The 22,333-nt window shown below is 39.3% G+C and overlaps 1 protein-coding gene across 2 annotated transcripts in view; it reads right to left on the bottom strand.

The window, feature by feature from the left end:
• kremen1 (kringle containing transmembrane protein 1) overlaps positions 1 to 16,208 on the bottom strand; it is an 86,069-nt gene extending 69,861 nt beyond the window's left edge. For both annotated transcript variants that reach the window (XM_038293348.1, XM_038293356.1), the window contains exon 1: positions 15,853 to 16,208. In XM_038293348.1, coding sequence (XP_038149276.1) covers positions 15,853 to 15,931 — 79 coding nt within the window. In that variant the 5' untranslated portion in view covers positions 15,932 to 16,208. The remainder of the gene's footprint in view (positions 1 to 15,852) is intronic.
• Positions 16,209 to 22,333: the final 6,125 nt, after the last annotated feature.

Below are 22,333 nucleotides of genomic sequence, written 5' to 3'. Positions count from 1 at the left end.
CTTCTTTATCTAATTTCATCCTGCTTTTTTGATGACATTACACTTCCTTTATTGCCTACCCACTCCCATGCCACAAACCCTGTTGAAAATATGTGGCCTATGCTTAAAAGCAGGGTTAGTGCCAGGAAACCAGCACTCTTAAATTAAATCGACATATCCTGCCAACAAAGGGGTCAAATTCTCAGAATTTGGAAGGAGACACTTACTGGTGCAACTTCCTCCCTTATCCAAATATTAGTGGAACTACATCTATTTATTTGAGCATCCCTGTATTATTTGTAACCCTATGTAACTTCCGAACCGCTGCAATATATTTAAGTTTGTAAACACAATGTAGTTTTTGTAATTCCACCTTTGGAAAGGAGTTGAATAAATTGATCCTTAAAGTTGCCGTAGGAGATCTTGGAAAAACGGTTCCAGCAAGCTATATTTTTGAATATATACAACCATGCCTCTCCCTTCACACCACCCCTCGAAACCACGCCTTTCAAACACATTAACGCGCATGCTGTCTGTCAAGGTGTTCGGATGTTTCCGTGATCGAGAACGAAACAAGCCGAGACCGAGTGCTCGTGACGCGAGGGAACAAAAACATAACAACAACATACCACTTAACTTCCGCTGCTATCGAGACAATATGGAAGACTGAGCTGAGTAACTTGCAGAGTGACCATGGCTTTAAACTAGGTAACAAGTGACGTCACTGGTCCTCGCGCATGCATAGGCATCGGGAGGTTGATTCGTTCATATGTCAGGGTAAGCGCACAGGGGGAGGGAGAAGCAGACGGCCCTGGTTGACATGTCAGGAGTCAATAGTGGAATACGGACCGTGTTTTGTGATTGGTGGGCGTTACTCATTGATTTCACACTGTAGCTGGGACTTTTTTTTTGTTTCACTTCCAGACCATCTATTTCACTGCTTGCTACGCGGCTGTGGGGAGATCTTCAAGCCACATGGTAAAAAATGTGTCAGAAAAGATCTCCTACTACACCTTTAAGAATTAAAGTTAGTAGGACATGCGTATCAATGATCAACTATTGTTAAATGTGTACATGCAGAAAGGCATTGGGGACACCCATACAGTAGCTGTCATAAATCCTGAAGCTGGAAGTGGCCTTACCACTTTGCATTCTGACTTGCCAGATCGACCGCATGAGCAGGTGGTGATTTGCACACAAAATTGAAGGGCTGCCCTCAGCAGAAGTTCAAAAAAGAATCATGAGAGGGGAAACACAGGGAGAGAGAGAAGGAGAGGTACTTCAATCTAAGGGACGTCAGCCTTTGAACACGACAGGATGAGAATCACAGTGGCACCATAATGAGCATGATTGTGTTTATAATAACTAGGTTTGTTTCTGTGTCTTAGTGGTTGGTGGTTTCTTTTTTTTTTTTTTCTAGAGTGGTTCAGTCCCTTGGCATTGGAAAACCAGGGCGTTGCCCACAACCTGACCCTTGGCGGGGCAAAACTCGGAGGTCAACGGGAAGCAAATGGTCAGAAGTATGACACACAAGCACACAGTTTGAGCCATGAAAGGTTTTCCCCTCCGTTCTTGGACAGTCAAGCATGAGCTACATTCAGCTTAGTTTTAAGACAAAGTTAAATGAGGAAATTCTTCAGAACTCCGGCCTGTCTTCACAAGTCAAAGCCTGCTGGGTATCAGAAGTGTTGAAATGTATAAAAAGGAAAATAATCCTCTTTGTTTGCTCCTGTTTTAGCCTTTCTTATGCGGATGAGTGGCTTCTCAGTTAGTGTAAGTTTTCTGTCCCTCCATCTGTCATCACTATGTAACTCTAGGGGGTTGCTGTCAGAATCTCTTGTTTAAGCTGTAAAGATTTACACATGTTATGTATGTGCTGATAATCAGATGACAGGCTGCAACGATGCTCATTTATTTATATAGAGGTTTAGAATACATGCTCAGAGAAATAAAATAATGGCTTTGTCTAAACTACCGGTCTAACTGTATGTGATTTTCTCCAGTTTGAATATTTTCCGGTAGACTAAAGTGTCTTGCAATGCTAAGATACCTACCTACAATGATGTGACTGTGACCCCACCAAGAAACCAGCAAGTAATTAGCATTTTTCTATTCTCTTAACAATCCCAGTGTCAGATAAAGTCCTCGTGTGTTGTCTGGTTTTGTTAGTGTCCTTTGTTGTCTTGCTGAAGTCAACTCCTCGGGACATTCCACTGCAGATTTATGGGGGTCTCCATATGGGCTAGTGTGCGACTCATTATGCACGGATGCGACACAAAGAGGAGACATACTGACTGAGTTTACTGTGAAAACAACTGAAGCTAGCTGAGTGGATCTGTGCGTTAACCTCAAGGACTTTAAAAGGAGCCTTCAGAGAGTGTTGTAAAAGTTTTGAGGAGTTAACCCATTTGTCAGAGCACTCATCATCGTGCTGAGTGATGACAGAAAAAGGACAGCAAAGGCAACCATGTGTGCCCAGAAGATTGTTCAGCACTCTGATTGATGCAGACACTTTTGCATGTCCTTGAATGAAAGACAAGGGACGTGCAAGGACTCGGCTACAGCTGGCAAAGTTGGGTTTTGTCCTAAAAAGTGTGTATTCCTTTTATCCATGCATTTTTTTAATATTAAGTTCTTCGGGAGGGAAAATATGCACCCCATGCTTTGAGTTAATCACAGGGATCACAGGGAAATGGGACATCTTACAAGACAGATTTAATGTCAGCAGCTTCAGAACTCTAATAATAAAAACATCCATTTTACACATGTTAACCAAAAACTACAACCAACTCTTATTTCAACAACTAGCTCTATATAACAGAAAGCATGATACAGATGGAGGAAATCAAAGTCACATCTTCCAAAATGGTTAGCACTACTGAAAAAAATTTGTAAAACCTTTATAATAAATCCATCTTTCAGTACAGCATGACCATACACTGAGTATTTTAAAGCAATCTTTTATCAAAGTTCTTTAAATCAGTTTGCAAAAGGGTACCAGTATAGTTTAGCTTAAAAAAAACTATTAGCATCAATTTTGTTTGCCCAGAAAAGCAAAGCCAACTGGATACGCAGTAAAACCATGGAGCTTCACAAGTTCTTTAAAGTCCAAAGGGAACATGTGCGACAGGTCCAGGTGGAGTAAATTGCTCTGGAGCAAGACTGAAAATTAAAGTGACTCCACATTTTGATGGCAAAATTAAAGAGAGCTTGTCCGTGGATGGTGACATTTGGAGGAGCTACAAAGAATGTGGAACCGTTTTCATGAATTAACATAACAATGAATTGCACGATTGGGCGGACGTGAGTCCATGTGAGCAGAGCCACAGAGAGACTTGGAGGATGTGGAATTTTAGGAGTTACATTCTGTGAACAACTAGAACATAATTTTGTCTTTCCAAAGGTTGAAGCTAATCTTAGACCGTTTCCTATTTTTTTCACAGTCTCTCTAAATATCATTCAGTCATTGCTGTTATTCTCTGATTCTATGTGCATCTCATGAACATTTCCCTTGCTGATTTTTAATTTATCTTTACATTAATTTACCTTCTTTATTCTCATAGTAAGCACAATTATTATACATTTTCAGTTTTTGAGTTGAAGCCACCATATTTGCGACTAAAAACAGACCCATGATCACAGATTCTTAAATATACCTAACAGAATGAATTACATGTCAAGTTTATCCATCATCTTTTCTTTTGCAAGAATATTTTTAGTTTAGACTTATTTGACTGCAGCAGCAGGTAAAAGTCATAGCAAAGATAAAAACTAATGCACACTGAAATATGTCATAACAGCCAAAAAGAATGAAAATGAAAGAAGAATTAATTCTAACACACCCCGTAAACAACCATTTGCTAATAGCTAGTGTTTAAGATCTTAAGACCTTCACTGTGTCTGAATGTGTGAGTTTAATTAAACCCGCTTCCCTTCAAGTCTAAACTGATACAGTAGTAGGAACGTTTAGGTGAGAAGCTAATGTCTTGATCTTAGTTTTATTTTCTACAATGTTTCTTTGTCTCATGTTCTTTGCGTACCCTAAAGAAACAAGAAGCTGTGGATTATTAATAAACGGTGAATTAAGACAAATATAAAAAAACAAAGGTATGTTTTATAGAAATTATAAGGCAAATATTTGTATTGTAGGGCATCTGTGGATAATACCTGAGTTCAAAAGAAGAGGCCATATGGGAATGTTTAAGGGTTTTGATATAAGTTCTATATTAATTGCCCATGTGGATTTGATGCAGGACTGAGATGTTTGATAGGTGGGCCCCCACAGATGTTCATATACAGCCCACTTTGAGCCTATGCATACAGTTCCCATTAGTCATCCATTTAGGATCCATAGAAAGGGCTTAATTGGGTTCTCCCACATGCTTGACCCGAGTGGGCAGCACCAAAGATGGCTATTTGACGAAAGTACAAATTCAGTACGCATGTACTCCAACAAAACGCCTCCATAAAAATCCTGTATGTTGGCAGGCGCAAGTGCAATAACAGAGCTGTTTCCTGTTTTCCATTAGATGTGGAGAAGAATGAGAGATACTTGCTGTCTGCTGTACCTATATCGACTCTTCCACTTCTGTAATATTTTTAAAATAAAGAATCACTAAAGATAACCCCTACAAAAGGCAGAGGTAGTATCTTTGCATCTACACCTTGAAAAAGAGGAAAAGCTGAAAAGAGTTATGGAAAATAGCCTTATCCTAATAATTGGGATTTTAATGAAGAGATCGTGTCTGAATTCATAAATCCAACATAGACTGAGTTGGTAAAAAAAAAAAATAAATAAATAAAAATTTTTCACTTGAAATTGTAAACAGAGTAAAAGCAACTCGTAATATTCAGGTTTTTTTTTTTTGTTCTAGCGTGCCCCAGCAACATTTAAAATAATTATCTGTTCATATATTGTTTTGGCTGATAATGGCCTCTGAAACCTGATTCCCAGATAAGTTCTGACACCCTCTGTTGCTTTGGAACAGTAACTGAACTCTTTAACTAACATTCAATCAATTTACACTCAGGAGTACTTTGGATAAAAGTCTAAGGCTGTGTTTGAACATCAACCATAACCCCTATATAGAGCACTATATAGGGGTTATGCCATATTATATGAGTGTGTGATATCTAGTGGATGAAAAAGTAGTGGACTCAAAATTTCCCACAATGCATCTTGTAAAGATTGTGCATCAATTGTCACTTGATGAGCAGATATATCCTGAAATGCTTTGAAAGAGCTGTCCTCGCAAAGCATTATGGGATTTGTTTTTGGGTGAGAGTGAACAAAGATGTGGCACTCTGTGGGGAGCTGGAGTCACATGACCAACAGGGAGCCAAAAGTAGTGGTCATCTGTCCAAATGGTTAGTTAACTGAGTTCACTATAAAGTCCACTATATGGTCCCTGCATTTTAGACATTAATAAAATGTCCCCCACCATTTGGTGCACAATAGTTTGACATAGTAAATTAAAAACTGTCTAAATGGTCACATAGGGCCGGATTTATCAAGATCCAATTTTGCGTGCAGTAATTTGCGCTCGCAAACTGGAATTTTGCGCGAGGGGCTGAACCATGGTTTGCGGGTGATTTAACAAGAGTGATTGCGTAACTGGTGGAAGGTGCAAAACTGTTGGAGACGCCCTATTTAAATGATGGTTTTGCGCGTTTTGTGGTTTGCGGCAAAGTAGTTTGTAGTTTGTACAAACTAGTGCATTAAGAAATTTAAATCTTACAGTGACCCCCAACAAAAAAAATAAATAAGTAATATATATACACTATATTGCCAAAAGTATTTGCTCACCTGCCTTGACTCACATATGAGCTTAAGTGACATCCCGTTCCTAATCCATAGGGTTCAATATGACGTCGGTCCACCCTTTGCAGCTAGAACAGCTTCAACTCTTCTGGGAAGGCTGTCCACAAGGTTTAGGAGTGTGTTTATGGGAATTTTTGACCATTCTTCCAGAAGCGCATTTGTGAGGTCGCACACTGATGTTGGACGAGAAGGCCTGGCTCTCAGTCTCCGCTCTAATTCATCCCAAAGGTGTTCTATCGGGTTGAGGTCAGGACTCTGTGCAGGCCAGTCAAGTTCATCCACACCAGACTCTGTCATCCATGTCTTTATGGACCTTGCTTTGTGCACTGGTGCACAGTCATGTTGGAAGAGGAAGGGGCCAGCTCCAAACTGTTCCCACAAAGTTGGGAGCATGGAATTGTCCAAAATGTCTTGGTATGCTGAAGCATTCAGAGTTCCTTTCACTGGAACTAAGGGGCCAAGCCCAGCTCCTGAAAAACAACCTCACACCATAATCCCCCCTCCACCAAACTTTACACTTGGCACAATGCAGTCAGACAAGTACCGTTCTCCTGGCAACCGCCAAACCCAGACCCGTCCATCAGATTGCCAGATGGAGAAGCGCGATTCGTCACTCCAGAGAACGCGTCTCCACTGCTCTAGAGTCCAGTGGCGGCGTGCTTTACACCACCGCATCCGACGCTTTGCATTGCACTTGGTGATGTATGGCTTGGATGCAGCTGCTCGACCATGGAAACCCATTCCATGAAGCTCTCTGCGCACTGTTCTTGAGCTAATCTGAAGGCCACATGAAGTTTGGAGGTCTGTAGTGATTGACTCTGCAGAAAGTTGGCGACCTCTTCGCACTATGCGCGTCAGCATCCGCTGACCCCGCTCCGTCAGTTTACGTGGCCTACCTCTTCGTGGCTGAGTTGCTGTCGTTCCCAAACACTTCCATTTTCTTATAATACAGCTGACAGTTGACTGTGGAATATTTAGGAGCGAGGAAATTTCACGACTGGATTTGTTGCACAGGTGGCATCCTATCACAGTTCCACGCTGGAATTCACTGAGCTCCTGAGAGCGACCCATTCTTTCACAAATGTTTGTAAAAACAGTCTGCATGCCTAGGTGCTTGAATTTATACACCTGTGGCCATGGAAGTGATTGGAACACCTGATTCCAATAATTTGGATGGGTGAGCAAATACTTTTGGCAATATAGTGTATATATATATATATATATATATATATATATATATATATATATATATATATATATATATAAAAATTGGCAAAAAAACAAAAAAAAAAACAGGTGTTTTGTATTGGCCTGTGACTGTGGATGAGATACCCGCAGCATTTGGCAGGTTGCTCCACAGGCGCAGGGGGAGAACCCCGACCCCGTCGGACAGCACTTCTGAAAAAACGAGATTGGGAGATCCCATCTCTCGCTGCAACCGTACGCTGGAATGACCCAGATGCAAAAAAGTGCAATGTTGCAAGGAGTTTTTTGATATCTGGTATTGCGTGGATCCTCCTTGTGGCTGGCTCCAAATCCATTCGGAGTTCCCCCAACAGCTCCAAAATGGCAATGCTGGATAAATGATATGTTTTGATGATCGTTTCCTCGTTCATTGCAAAAATATTCACACGGAGTGAAAAAATGCGTTCTCTGCGTCTCCTTGCTTTATTTCGATGTCTCCTTCTTGCGACAATAACCGCTGCCATGTGTGCGCAATTATGCATACAGACCATTTGCACCTTCTTTTGAAACGTGTTAAATATAGAGTCAGATACCGTTAGCAAAATTGCGTTCAGGTTTGATAAATCACTTTGCGAGTGCTAAATTAATATATTTACATGTTCTCCTCCCACAAGACGCACTTTAGCGTGTAAACGCCACATATTGCATATTCATTGCAGAAAAAGTACTAAATGGATAAGAGGCGCTATTTAGCACGTTTTAAAGACCAAATCCTTTTAGCACGCTGTTGATAGATCAGTTTGTACATTTTTTAGCGTGCGCAGTGAAATAGCTCACGTTTTAATACACGCAAACCTTTGATAGATCCGGCCCATAGAGTCATTATGAGGTTAACACTGTTAGTATCAGACTGGACCTATTTTGCTCTCAGAGCTGCCTTAATTATTTGTGGCATAGCTTCGACTCAATGCCTGAAGCAATCCTGAGATATTTTAGCCCAAATTATCATCACAGCCTCACACAGTTGCAGCAGATTTGTAAGGATGGAAATCCTTCCTTTTCATCCTAAAAGTGCTCCACCGGAATCAGTAAAGATAACTGTGAACAAATTTCTTTGTTCCAGGAGTCAGTGACCGATGATTTAAGCTCTATTAGTGCATTATCCTGCTGGACATTAACAACAGAAAATGATAACTCTGTAGTCCTAGGAAGATGGAAATAGAAAATTCAGATTTCAGTGGACCGGAATGCTCCAGTTGGGATCTTCTGCCGTTCTAGCCTATCTCTGTGAAGGTCTCAGCATGTGATGGGTTAGTTTGGTTATGATGACTGTTTATTTAAGAAACGGTTGCATTTCAAATCATCTTAAACGTCTATCTGTGCTCATCTGGTATCAAAAAAATCCTTTCCTTCCTCATTACTGCTGCTCCCTTTATTTTTTTTTATTTTTCTAACCATATGCATTTACCTCTTTTTACTATGTGTTACAATTTGTCCATGTAATTGATTATTGTCCATGTGATTGATGATGGATGTTTATGACACACACACTAAAAATAAATCATTATTAGACCACATACCACATCCAAGCAGCGTTATGCAATGGTGCGCGAATCAATGTGGTATTCCAGTCTAAATCTAACTTGTATTTAATGTTTTGGATATAGCGATGCCTCTTGAAAAAAAAATGCAAGTCTTGGACATATGTTCCAAAGTCTATAACTCTTTTGATTTTCTACACGTCAACACATTCTGGATTATCACAGCTACTCAGAGATGCATTGCTCAGCACACAAACACAGCAACACTCCTGTCCATGTGAGCGGTTTGTCTGGATGAGTGTCAGCGGCACAGAAGCTCGCCAGGACGAGAGGTTTCCGTCTCCCTCTATGAACCGGAAAGCAAAGGGATCACAGCGCCCACATCTGAGACCCAGACCCAATGCATCTTCTTCCGAGAATGCCCACTGACATCTCCCATCCAGAGCTCACAGATCTTACCCACACGCTGAATCCCTTATGTTAAAGTCTTTAAAAACCCGCTGTCTCTTCAGACACTGACACTCCGTCGCGATCACCTCCGCCAACACAAGCTTGTGTTTCTTCCACTGTCTGAAGACGGTCTGTTATTATGCTTCAGAGGCAGACGAGTCAGAGTACCCATCCTTCCGTGCTCACACTAACAAGGATCCCTCTGTCTCTGAGGTCAAAGAGGTTGACAGAGACAGACCATAAACTTAACTGTATGGGCTGCATTTACAAGTTGGGAAAAAAGGATAGGTCGATAAAAAAATGCTGAATGGGTATAATAGGGAAAGTTATGGGCCAGGCCTAAAGTGGTGTGTGCTGTTCTATGTGTGTGTGTGTGGGTGTGTTTGTGTGTGTGTGTGTGGGAATAGAACAGGAACAGGAATGTGAGACCTTTTGACATTTGACTGACATCCTTAAATCTTAAGCGGAAACACTGAAGCTTTATAGCGACTTCACACAGTTTCAGCTGCTTGACTTCTGAACTTCACTCTAAACTTCTCTTCCAATCAGAGTAGAAATAAAATTACATGGAGCTCTGCAATGTTTATTAAAATAAAACCATTTCAAGATCTATCCAGACCTTTGACATGCTGAAGTCTTCTATTCCGCACTTAAAAAAAAGGCTGGTCACTTTATTAGGTACACATCTGTCTGTGCTAAGATGAGCTACAGCAGCAGGGTATACTTATATGCCACTAATGTCAGTTAGGACCAAGAAACTGAGGTTTTCATCCACAGAAAACAAGGATTGCTTGATATGATGAGTCCCCAGGTTTTGTTTGCTAAGAGAGTAAAATGACAGGGCATGGATTTCTAGATGTAAACATAATGTTTAGGGTTATGCTTTTGGAAAGCATTAAAAACAATCAGAAATAGCCACGTCTGTCTGAGTAAAACACTGAATACAAACAGAAGAATAAAAATTAGAATTCAATATTATTGACATTACATTGTAAAAAGCAACAAGATTCACTCTCTGCATTTAACCTATCCTATGTCTGCGTAATACATCTATATAAATATGAATCGCATTAGAATATTGATCAATATCAATAAAACACCCCTCTGATTAAATGACAGTAATTTGACTGAACTCCGATCCAGAACCTAATGGCATTCTGGGTGTAGGGAGAGGAAAGGATTTAGACCCTAACCTCTCACTACCCAACGAAGCAAGGTTGGTAGTACGGCTGACCTCTTAGTAAAGGTTAGAACTTTAGTTTAAATATGGTTGGCATTACAATTCCAAATTTTTTTTTTTCCAGTTCCTTATTTCAAAATGGATTTGAGTCAATGAGTCAATGTAATCAACTTGTTTTCCTTAGATAGAAAACTTTGAATCAACTTGACTATATGATCTGGTGAACTGTAAAGTGCCTTGATGTGTGTTGTAAACTGGCGCTATATAAATAAAGTGAATTGAATTGAAATAGGTCAAGAAAACAGTCAATATTAACAGATATTGGCTGATATGAAAGCTAATATTGTGATGTATTTTTCGGCTATATCACACAACCCTATACAAAAGTATATATAGTTGTTATCATTGTGTGTTTTCAATGACGATACGGACTCAAAAAATAAGGACTCTTTTATAATTTTCATCGTGTAAGGAAAGCATTGAAACCCCAAAAGGCTAATTTATTCTAGTCAATTTCTGTCTTAAAATTTTGCATTTTCCACATTATTGCACAATGGAAATAAAGGATAATATAATGCTTTGTTCCAACCTTTTTTAAGAAAAAACAAACAAAAAAAAAAACTCAACCATTGTCATTTTTAAGAACTCTTTGGCAAAATATTTATTAAACATTAAAAGCTTAGGATTTTCATGTCACTCTTTATAGCACAACTACCACTGACAGTTGGCAGTTTTGAGACAAACTCAGTCCTTTGTTCAAACATTTCTCTAAAATTCGACACGACATTGTTAGGTGACAGCTTTGTTTGCGAGATACAGCACTTTGCAATTTTCTTCACATTCCACACGTCTCTTTGAAGGGCCATAGTGAGCGCCTCTTCCTCCATCAGAAACACCAAGGGGGACACGGCGTTCATGGAGTTCCAACACATGAGCCAACTGGCAGGGTGAGGCCAAGGATCCAAAGGCAGGCTGGTTTGTCCAGTAGCCACAATTATTCTTGACTTTAGTGTGCAGAAGAAAATTAGTTCCAGAAGTACAGGAATCCATTTGGATTCAAAGAACTTTAGTTAGAAGCTGTTCATACTTGCAAAAGTTTGCTTTAATTATAAAAAAATAAATAAATAATTTGGTGCTGAGTTTAATAAACTCCAATGTCTTGTGCCTTTAAGTATTCTACACTCTTGTAACAAAGAGTTACAAAAGTATATGCTAATACCTGAAGCCTTTTTGTTAGCTTTTCCAAATGCAATCCACATTTAACCCAATAAATTGTCAAATTGACATTTTTTCACCTCTCTTTTTACCTCTTGAGTAAATTTGCATTCAGACAAGTAATAAGAAATGAGAGCTGGATTCCTGTTGGAAAGTCTTGGTAGTAAAAAGATTTAGTGATCTTATGTTTATGGCACAATTCAATTAGTGCATTTCACTACTCCTCTTGAGAGACATGGTCCACTGGTTCAGCAGCATGAAAATAAAGTTTAAGCGTAGTCCACAAAAGATTTACAGTACTTATTGAGAATTTCAGAAGCTTAATGTTAGCCTGCTTTATCCAGTTTTAAATCCTTTCTGATGCTGGGATCAACACCTGGATTATAATACCCAATTGTGTTCATGTGGCTGCGGACTGAATATATATTGATATAAGTTGAATTATAATAATTTGCTGGTATTCCTCCTTTTAAAATACATGCAATGCACCAAAAGCACTAATGGCATAACAGACCCAGAGGATGGTGCTACCACCACCATGCTTGACAGTTTTTTTGTTTTTTTCCCCAAAGGAATTTGGTCATGTTTGGAGTAGGAGCTTCTTGCTTGACACCATCTTATTCAATGTGGATATAAACAAAACTACTTAGCAAAATGTAACTCCAGCATTTAGCTGCCTATGATATTCTTGACTTTTAGGGATATATTTTTTTCTATCCAATTTCACAATCATTTGATGAGAACTGTTCGGGTCAAGTGATTGATGAATAGGCACAGAAGGAATATTGGATTGGAAAATTATACCAAACATACATCAAAACAGCTTTAGGAAAGGATACAGCAGGCTAGCTGACATTAACTATACTGAACATATTCAAATGATGTTAGAAAACCTGGTCTGTACAAGGAAACTAATCAAATTAAACTGCCTTGAGGCTGACATCTGTCTTTAAAGACATTCAGTTAAGGTGATACGATGCCATATCACTCCATTTGAAAATGTTTCGCGTTCATCGGCATAAAAAGGTAGAAATAAAGCTGGCACTTCCATTTCTGGCCTTCAGATTTAAACCAACGTTTTTGTTCCATTTCCAATTCCAAATCAGTCTGTCTTTGAGTGACTGTAACAAAAACCTTAAATTACAAATTCTTGTCAAAAATCAAAATGCAAAGACTAATGAAAGATAAATCAGGTTCTGGTCAGAAAGATAGAATTTAAAAAGTATAAACCATCTGCAAAGTCCTGCTATGCTTTATCTTCTCTTCAAACAGTCTGCAAGAGAGCACATGAAATTTTTTACTCAAACTATTAAGAACCCAAACATCGGCATGTACACTCTGGACAATATTTTGCACACCTCTGCACGTTGACAAACATGCTGCATTTCCTTTATCAGAAAAAGAAAAAAAAAAACTGGCAGTTTCTATTTCAGTAAAACGATGCATTAATTCTTACACACATATTCTCTGTTTCAGCACTGACCTTGGCTATTAACCCCGTAGCAAGACCAGTCATGGTTACAGGAAACATTAAGAGTAAAATAAATCTCTTCTGATTAACCAGCTTGGGCTTGTTCAGGCAACCAACATCATGAGCCGCATCATTACCGGCTTAGAGAGCAACTCAATTATGGCTCATCCTGACAGCTATGACAGGAATCGGCTTCCCCTCATGTGTACACTTGGTGCGAAGGGCCCAAAGGAGTAGCCAAGAGAGCAACCGCAGGACCCACTCTGACCCAAGACCATGTGGGAATTTCTTGGTGAACTGGGAACAGGTCAGTATATCAGGGAAATATGATGTCTTGTACAGATTAGTTTTATTTTATCATACAGTGAATTGGAAAATGATTGAAGCACTTTTTCCAAAAGCACGTTTTATAAATCTTATCAAATACAGCCACAAGTAGGATTCTATGGGACCAAGACAAATCAGTGAATAGCTCTCAGGTTTTTTTTTGTTTTTTTTTTTATCTCTGACAGGTTTTCTTCTAGCATTGCCATGAATTTACATCTGATCATATTTTTGTTTTTCAACTTTTATTGTCATTATACTGTCACAAGTATAAGCAACAAAAATAACTCTCTGCATTTAACCCATACACTTGGGGAGCAATTTGCCGCCATTGTGCGGCGAACGGGGAGCAGATTGGGTCTTTAAGGGTCTTTGCAGTCTGTGGGAGTGGGGCTCGAACTCAGAACCTCTGGATTCCAAGCACAATGCCCTAACCAGTAGGCCACCACTCCCCTACACCATCAGCTCTGATGCTGTAGAGATGCGAGACACCCATCATGATGCTGCCACCACTATGTGTTAGTGAGGGGATAACGTTTTCTGAGTGAGGCACATTAGTTTTCTTTCACACACAATATTATTTTTCTTTTTTTTGTACAAAAAACAGGCTATATTTTAGTCTCATCTGGCCAGAATGTCTTCCTCCACCTGTTTGCTGTGTCCCTACATAACTTTTTCATCACTTTCTACAACAGCTTCCTTCGATAGCTAATAGGTGTTTGTTGAAAGGATTCTTGTGCGTAAGTTGTGGTTTCCTACAGCTTTCAGCTGCTTCTCTGATTAAATTTATCCTTTTATGGCTTGCCAATACAGGTGGATTATCTTACTCTGGTTGATATTGCAGCTGTGCTTTAAAATATATTCATATGATGGCTCAAACCAGGTCTAATGTGTTTAAAGGTTGGGATAACGATTTATAAACTATGACTACTTTAACCTTTCTCCACAACTTCCATCTGGTGAACCATCTGATATTAATCTTGTGCTTTTAACTTGACAGAATTGCATAAAGTTGGAATACCTTAGCAAGGGCCTGCAGGTGGTATAAAGGTGATTAAGTGCCCCACTGCTAGAATCATGCTCCCTTAAAGCCTCGGATAAATGCATGCGTTTGTTTGCATGTTGGTGTACTTCGCTGCATGTGTGGCCACTGTGCCTCCCCTCTGGTAAAAAACACTTATTAGACTTCTGCTTGATACAATTCTGCAGTCTACCGGTACACTGGAATCTCTCCAGCGTAATCATTTTAGATGCACTTTCCAGAAAGCAACAGCAGCTGGCTAGCGCTGATAAGATGATGCACGTCCCGGGTGTACGAGTCAAAGAAAGATCGCCACCTGCTGAAGAATTTTAAATGAATGAACAGGCTCTAACTTCTTTTCAGTGGAGGGTATTTAATGTTATCGTAACACATCTTCCTGTCTCTCTTTTTCCAAAACTCTCTCATATCCAACTAATTCTGCTTTCCTTGGGTACCATAGGAAATGTGTTACCTTATTCTGGTAAAAGTGATTTTAATGTAAACATTTCATCCATGATATCTTGTAGTTTGAACCTATGTTGATGTTTTATTTGCGCAAACTGAACATATCAACTTTATATATGCAGTATAAGTCGCCAGAGGCATTAACAGTGATTTATTCTACATCCTATGAATTATTGTTTTACTGTACAGTAAATGTGGCACAGCTGACACAAACTAAACATGAACTGTTTTCTCTCTCTCTCTTTCTTTCTTCCCCCTTCTTAGTGTTATAAGGGGAATACCATTGCTTTAAATACTTTGTTAATACATAGGTACACATGGGAGCACTTACGCACTGGCCCAGATGGTGGACCCTCTAATTTGAAATCCAAGGCTATAATTAAGAGACAAAAAAATTAAAAAGGAAAGCAAGAGGATTTGCTGCTCTGACATGAAACGCAGTGAAAATTACAGCAAAGGGAAGCGCGGTTTGTGCGGTCATCATTATTAGATATTCACATTCAAAACAAAACGCACGACATGAGGACTTTGAAGCCGTGCGCACGGATTGATTCTTTCCCTGCGTATAAATCCGAACTCGGTGGCGAATTAAAGGGATAATATCAGATGACTGAGGTTCACTCCGGGGCTGACCGATGTCTGGACGGTTAGGGGAGATTAACATAAGCCAGCAGCGCGGTGCGGCTTGTGACGATGTCATTATGGAAAGTAGGAATATTCTGTTTCCATCGTTAAAAGTCTAAAAATGAGAGAATCTGGACGGAGTGCTTTGAGGCTGTTCAAGCAGATGTAAACACGAGAGCGCATGATGTTGGAGAAAAGTAAACGATGAAGATGTATATTAAAATCCATTTATTTTTGGCTCAAATTGAAACGATCCTTTAGTTACTTTAGTAAAAAAACAATGTTAGTTTACAAAGTTGATCGGGCTGACTGTTTAGGATACAGTTTGAGGATAAATGAACAGATCAGTTTCATTTATCTTCCAACTTTATCCCATCTGATCTTTGCGCTCTGACTTCATATTGTAAAAATGTTAACTATAGGACATAGAATGCATAAAACTATGAAGGAAGTTATAAAGCTGGCTAATTTCAGCTTGATTCCGATCCTAAAGCATATCTTTACGCATTGTCCGTTCAGCCTGCGCGGCGCGTAAAGCGTAACTTTGGCGCAGGAGAACCGGACAGCTCCACTTACCGCTGTCGAAATGCCGAAAAGCCGCCGTGGTGATAAAGCCTGTGAGGAGAAGCGCAGATGTGGCCCTCCAGGAATCCATGGTGTGCGTTAAAAAGTCTGAAGGAGATCTCCCTCTCAGGTGAAGTGCAGCCTGGTACGCGCGCTGGCTGCCCGGCTGTTTGGCTCGCTGGCTGGTATCTTAACTGGCAGCAGTCTGGGAAAGGGTCGTCTCAAAAACAAGTGTCTCAGCGTCACTGCAGGTATAACAACTAACTCTGACACCGCGGAGGACAGAGCAGATAGTAGAAAACGGCGATCCTATTTCCAAGCCATGTGACAGGAAATAGGGGCAATGGATTCAACCTGCAGCGCTAAAGAGACAGCAGAGTGGAAATAGGAGGAGGAGTAGGAGGTGGAGAGAGGGAAGAGGGTGGAGGTGCAGGATCTGGGATGGCAACGAGCTGCAGGTTCAAGCAAAAATATCTAGAATTCTATAATGAGATTAAAATCATTGTAAATATCACATTTGGCTAAAGTTTTAATGATTACAACTCTGTTAGTCTGTTAAGTTTTCCTCTTTTAATTTCTGCTGTTTTAGATATGAGGCCCAAATGAAAGCTGGCCTGAGGTATAAGCAAACTTAGCAGTTGCTTAGCACCCCCAAAAGTTATAAATAAATAAATAAATTTGTACAAATCTAAAAGGACAAAGATGCTTAGTTTCTTTTTTTTTTTTTTTCTTTTTTTTAGACTTAATGTGTTTTTTCAACATGCTGGTTACAAACAAACATTACTGGTTGTAACATATGGTTGAGCAAGTTTACGTTTATATCTTGTTTAACTAGTGTATCTGTTTCTCTTTTTCATACTATTTTCTGGAAACCGTTAACTTTTTTTGTGTGAAACTTTAAAGAAACTCAAAACTTTCTAAGATATTCAGATCAGTCCATCTTGTACCAGCAACAACAGTGTTCAAATCCCCTTATACCCAAACCTCAAATAAAACTTGCATATGCCATTTTCACTATGAATAGATCCCTTAATGTAGAGTTGGCTGATTTGCTGTTGGCCCTGAGTTTTTAGAGGAAAAATCATGAAGTTCAGTGCAATGAATTATGAATTAAAACAAAACGGTTTCTTATCAGATATGTTTTTTTTTTTTTTTTTTTTTCTTGATGCGTTCTCAAACTAATCAAATTAGATCTGGAAAACCCTCCTATGACAGAAACATGTCAACAAGCAGTGAGTCACAAAAAGCACATAAGCAGCATTTGTTGAAAGACTGAGAGGATTAAGAAAAATTATGCGAAGAATTTGCATATGATTATTTCAGAGCAGCAGCACATACCAGATGAGGACAAAATAGAAAACCCACTGGCATTATTTTGTGAGAAAACAAAATGTTTGTTGCTTCTTTTAAAGGTATAATCAAATAATCATTGTGTAATATTAATTATTTAAATATTGCCACATTTAAATAATGAGCCGATGCTAAGTAAAATTGTGTCTAATAAAAAACTTTTGAACACTTAAACAAAAAAATTTATATAAATAATATGAAGAAACAGCTAAATAGCTTTTTTCAGACATTTCTGCTTAATAGTTTTCTACATTTTATACACACAGGGAATCTGAGTGGTCGGGGAAACAGCGCCCTCTTGTGTTTGACACAAGCTAAGCAGCAGTGAGAGAGATTTTCTGACCCAAAATCAGCCATCTAAAAATAGACTGTTGATAGTGATCTCACCAATTAGTCACTTGAGAGACAATAAATAAATGTATAAGTAAATAACTGAATGAATTAATGGGCTCAACATTTGCTTGGCCAAAACCGAGCGTCTGACATGAGGCACAGTGAGAAAGTAATGCAGCTTGACGTGTGCCCTTTTGGATGTAAGTGCATGGCCTTGAGGTGTACTGGCTAGTAAAAGCTTTCCTTTAACCAAACCCAAAGACTGCCTTAAAGAGACAATGAGCTTATTAATGTAATATTTGCAAACAGTTTACAATGATTATGCCTGAATTTTAAAACATGTAAAAAAAAATGTCACCAGGATATAAAAACTATTTGTCACTCTGAATTTTCATTATTTGTGGACTATTTCTTATCCATTTTAGGCTATGCCCTTTTATGATACTTAGACTTTCCAAATCTACTGCATCAAAACCTCCCTTCACACTTATTGCTTTGTGTTAAAAGCTATTTAATTTTAAACCCAGTAATTTTAACTTATAGTCTCACATGCGTTATTTGGAAAGATTTAACCTTTATTTGAATGAGTTTATTTATTCCAACATTCTAACAATTCTAAATCAATGATTTAATTAAAAAATTTATATATATATTATTGTTGTTGTTTTACAGTTGAAAAGAAATCAGCAACTAATATGTTAGCGGGTATAAGTATAAAAAAACACAGACCAATTTCTTTTAGCCACTCTTGGAAGGCCAAGAAGCCAAAACAGGCAAATTTAAGAAAAAAAATTTGATTTATTGTCCCTCAAAGTCAGTAATCACTATAAAAAAACTTTCTTTTTAAATTAACCCATATTCACTTCATTCCTGTTCGTGTTGCAGGATCTTTGCGAGCACTTGTGAGATGACAGCTGAAGCTGTAGAAAAGCAATTAGTTTTGTACCTAATGGTGTGTAGTGGGCTTCACCTAAAGTGAAGCAGGATTATTCCTGGGATCAATGGATTATTATTCAAGAAGACTGCAGACAAACATGGCTGAAGGATCTAAGTTTAGAGAGACCACTGAAAGCCCCGCAGGTGTGCCTTTTTTGTGTTTAAAACTAGATGCCCACAAAGAAGGAAAATCCTTCCCCACATTGTTGGTGGGCTGCATCCGTCACCAAAAGACAAATAGGATCAAGACTGCTGAAAACAGAACAGGTTCAATATCAGACTTCTAAAATAATGGAGGACAAAGTTATAATAAAACCTGACCTAAAATATCTTTCTCTTGCAGGCTACTTACTCAACCTGCAAAAAAAAAAAAAAAAAGAAAAAAAAAAGAAAATATCATATTTACTGATGTTCTCTCAACAGTTTATAATCACAGAAAGTATCAGCTCAGTATATAAATTTTCTTTGTGTGCTTGTAGTCTTCGCCTCTGACAGTTGATTTGACAATAAAGTTAAAGGCACACTATGCAACATTTTTCAGTTAATTAATGTGTTCCATAACGTTAAATGAGTCATTTCAGGTTGAACAAAGGTATTCTCGGCCGCCCTGGTGGTCTGTGGGGGAAATACCGCACTTGCAATTGCAGGAGCACCGACCCGCACCCACAGGCTCAGAAGTCTCACGAGAGTCAGTCTTGCTTTACGGCTAGAACTGCTACACCCCCCAGTTAAAAGCATGCTCGTTGCTAGCACAGTGGCGATCTTTGTGCAGTTATGCTACGTTCACATCGGACGCAGCAAAATCGCGTCTGCTGCTTCATTTTTGCTGCTTGTACCAGTTAGTTCTGACGCGCGGCTGAAGCAGCTTTGCTGCTCTGGCTGCGTGGTGCAAAAGTGTGTCTGACGCGCATTGGGCAGAGCTTCACTATCCTTTCTCTGCCTTGCAGCTATATTTGCTGTGATCAGTGGGAATAAAGTAGTTTTAATATGTGTTTAAGTGAGAAAATACACCTGAAAACGTAATCAGTGCCATCAGTTCATTCAGATTATTATCCTGCCTTCAATATTTTTTCTGTCGGAGCCGCTCAGACCCCCACATACCAGGGATGCGCCGACAGTAGGGATCCCTTCATCAGCAGCCTCTGGCCGGGTTGCCTCCTCGCGGTTCACCGCGGCAGCTGGTAGGTGTTTTTCATCTAAATAATCCAAACTGCATATTCTGCCGGCAGATTTCTGCATTTTAAGTTAATTTAGGCGTCAATAAACTGTTTAAGAGGAGTGATCATCAGCGCTGTGTCTTTCTCCCTGCGTCAGATGCTTAAACGCGCCCGACGAGCTGCTTCAGCTGCTCAGACGCGCTGGGCCTGCTGCTCAAAACGCGCCGCGGGACCTTTTGCTGCGCCTTGACGCGCGTCAACCATTGACTTTGCATGTAAACTCGCTGCTTCTGTCGCGGCAGCTACGTCCAGTGTGAACGCAGCATGTCATTCGTTGCGTTCGCCTGTCTGCTATGCTCAAAACAACCGCGCCTGGCTTGACGGAGAAACCAGGAGAACAGCTGTGCATATTTACGACAGTGCACTTTTACTTTCGCCCTCTGGGGGGAGCCTCGCTGGAAATCAACACCGGTTGCATAGTGTACCTTTAAATACTTCAGATCAAGCAGTTGGAGTCAACCTTCCCCGGATCCAGTGGCGGCTGGTGGAGTTTTCTCCAGAAAATAAAAAATAGACGCATGCCAAAACCCAATCAAAAGTATACTAAGTGACCACACCAGTATATTTGCATTATTGCCAACAGCAAAAAACATTAACATTTAGTAAAAACAAAAACATAATTTCATGTACAGGTTTACTTTTTGTAAATAATTTGTTTCCTCTGAGGCTCTGTCATTTAATCAATCAAACCATTTCTTTATCATCAATTACAATTTGCATTGTAATCGAGATTTCAGTTTCAGTGAAGGCAAATCTGTGCTTTGCATGGTCCAATATTGTAACACAAATCTAAAATAAAAAATAAGGTACCAGTTTCATAACGGAGAAGCTATTTGTCAGCTTTATATATTTTGATATATAGATTTTTTTCTTTATTCTGAGAATGTGTTTATTTAACACCTAGAAAAAGTACACTATATTATGTTATTTTCAATGCGAATTCCAGATTGTTCATGCTTCTTTGCCTTTTCTTAAAAGTGCTTTAAATCAGTCCTAGCTGTTTTTATCCATACTTGGTCAGATCCATCCATCCATTTTCTAACACGCTTACTCCCAAGTGGTATCACGAGGGGTGCTGGTGCCTATCTCCAGCTGTCAATGGGCGAGAGGCGGGGCACACCCTGGACAGGTCGCCAGTCCCTGGACAGGTCACCAGTACTTGGTCAGATCCTGAAATTATAAAAAGAGGCAGGCAGTCAAGGCAGCAGAATAAAGTGTTAGCCTTGCTGCATGCAGTTAGCCAAGCCTTCTTGCTAAACCATGTAAAAGACCAGGTGTACCATCTCCATCTGTTTCACAGTTTCACCTCCAGCTTCTCTTGGTAAGTTTGCTTTAAGGGATTTCACTTCCACAACCTGACCTGTGAATCAGCCGCATTACGATTGTGACGACAGTTCCTTCTGCAAGTATTTTTAATCTTCTATCCTTTTTCATTGCAGAGGAGCAACTGCACATGTACAACTTTTAACAAGAGTCAATAACCAAAGATTTTTGTGCCCCAGGGCAGAAATACATCACCAATCCGATGACGAACGAAACACCTTTACAAGCACATCTAAAAAATCTAAAAAATATGTTTATTTCGAAATATTTTAATTTCATAATAAAATGTACATTCTTTTTTTATGTCTTAACCAAGGTCAGTCGGTGGGTGGGCCACTGCCTGGATCACCTCACTCATATATGAAAGATGGTGGTGCATCTACAATCAAGTTATTGTTATATCTATCCTTCAAAAGCTACCGCAGTGAGTCATTTAGGAAGGATGCCAACAAAAAAAGCGTTTACTATTTAGAAATATTGAGGTATAGATTGCAGAGTACACTACTGGAACCTGGATTTTGGTAAGCCATAGAATGAGGTTTTCAGCAACAAAGTCTAAATATATCTGATTTAAAAATTAATAAATGTGTCGAAAAGCACCTCATGTTCAACATTTATTGGGCCAGACTGAACATAAACTACTGCATATCTGTCTGAAAATGCTATGCAGTATGGTAGGCTTCCTTTGACTCATTATTGTGTTCTGCCTGTGTGTGTGTGTGGGTGTGTGTGTGTGTCTGTTGGGGTGGAGGTGGGCGTAATCACTCTTTGTACTTGCCCCTACATGCTACTTGGCAACATTCCTTATGGTCTGCTGGAGTTAACGTAATTTTCTTGTTTTCTTTTTTCTCTCTCCATATAAACCTTGGCACCTCAACATGTAACATTCCAACTTTGACAGCTTGGCATCTTTCCTTTGGGTGAATTATGAAGATGCAACATTTCTTCAGATATTTCTATGCAGGATATGTGCAATCAAACCCTATTAGTGAGTCTTACCTGTTTTGACACCTAGATGTTTCACAGGGTACCTTAGCATCACACACACCCATATATACTCATTGTACATAAAATTTAGAAAATAAATTAAATTAAAATTTGTAAAAGTTGCAATAGTGCAGCTTTTACCTTGTTTACCACGTTGTACACTTTGTTCTATGGGTTTTAAATATAGTTTCTGACTTTAGGTGTCTTTAGTAAAGAAGCATGCCTTATCTTGAATTAGCAATATTTACTGACTTTTTCTTTCTAAAATGTTCCAAATCTATCGGAATATGAGCTCATCTCTTACCAACAGCGATCTTTTAGCTTCTTGCATGGATTTCTTGCTGGAT

This window comes from Cyprinodon tularosa, unplaced genomic scaffold, assembly GCF_016077235.1.
Source record: "Cyprinodon tularosa strain WSP-4 unplaced genomic scaffold, ASM1607723v1 ctg109, whole genome shotgun sequence".
NCBI classification, from domain to species: Eukaryota; Metazoa; Chordata; class Actinopteri; order Cyprinodontiformes; family Cyprinodontidae; genus Cyprinodon; species Cyprinodon tularosa.
Note: the sequence above shows the minus strand (reverse complement) of the source record. Positions and strands in the feature narration are given on the sequence as shown.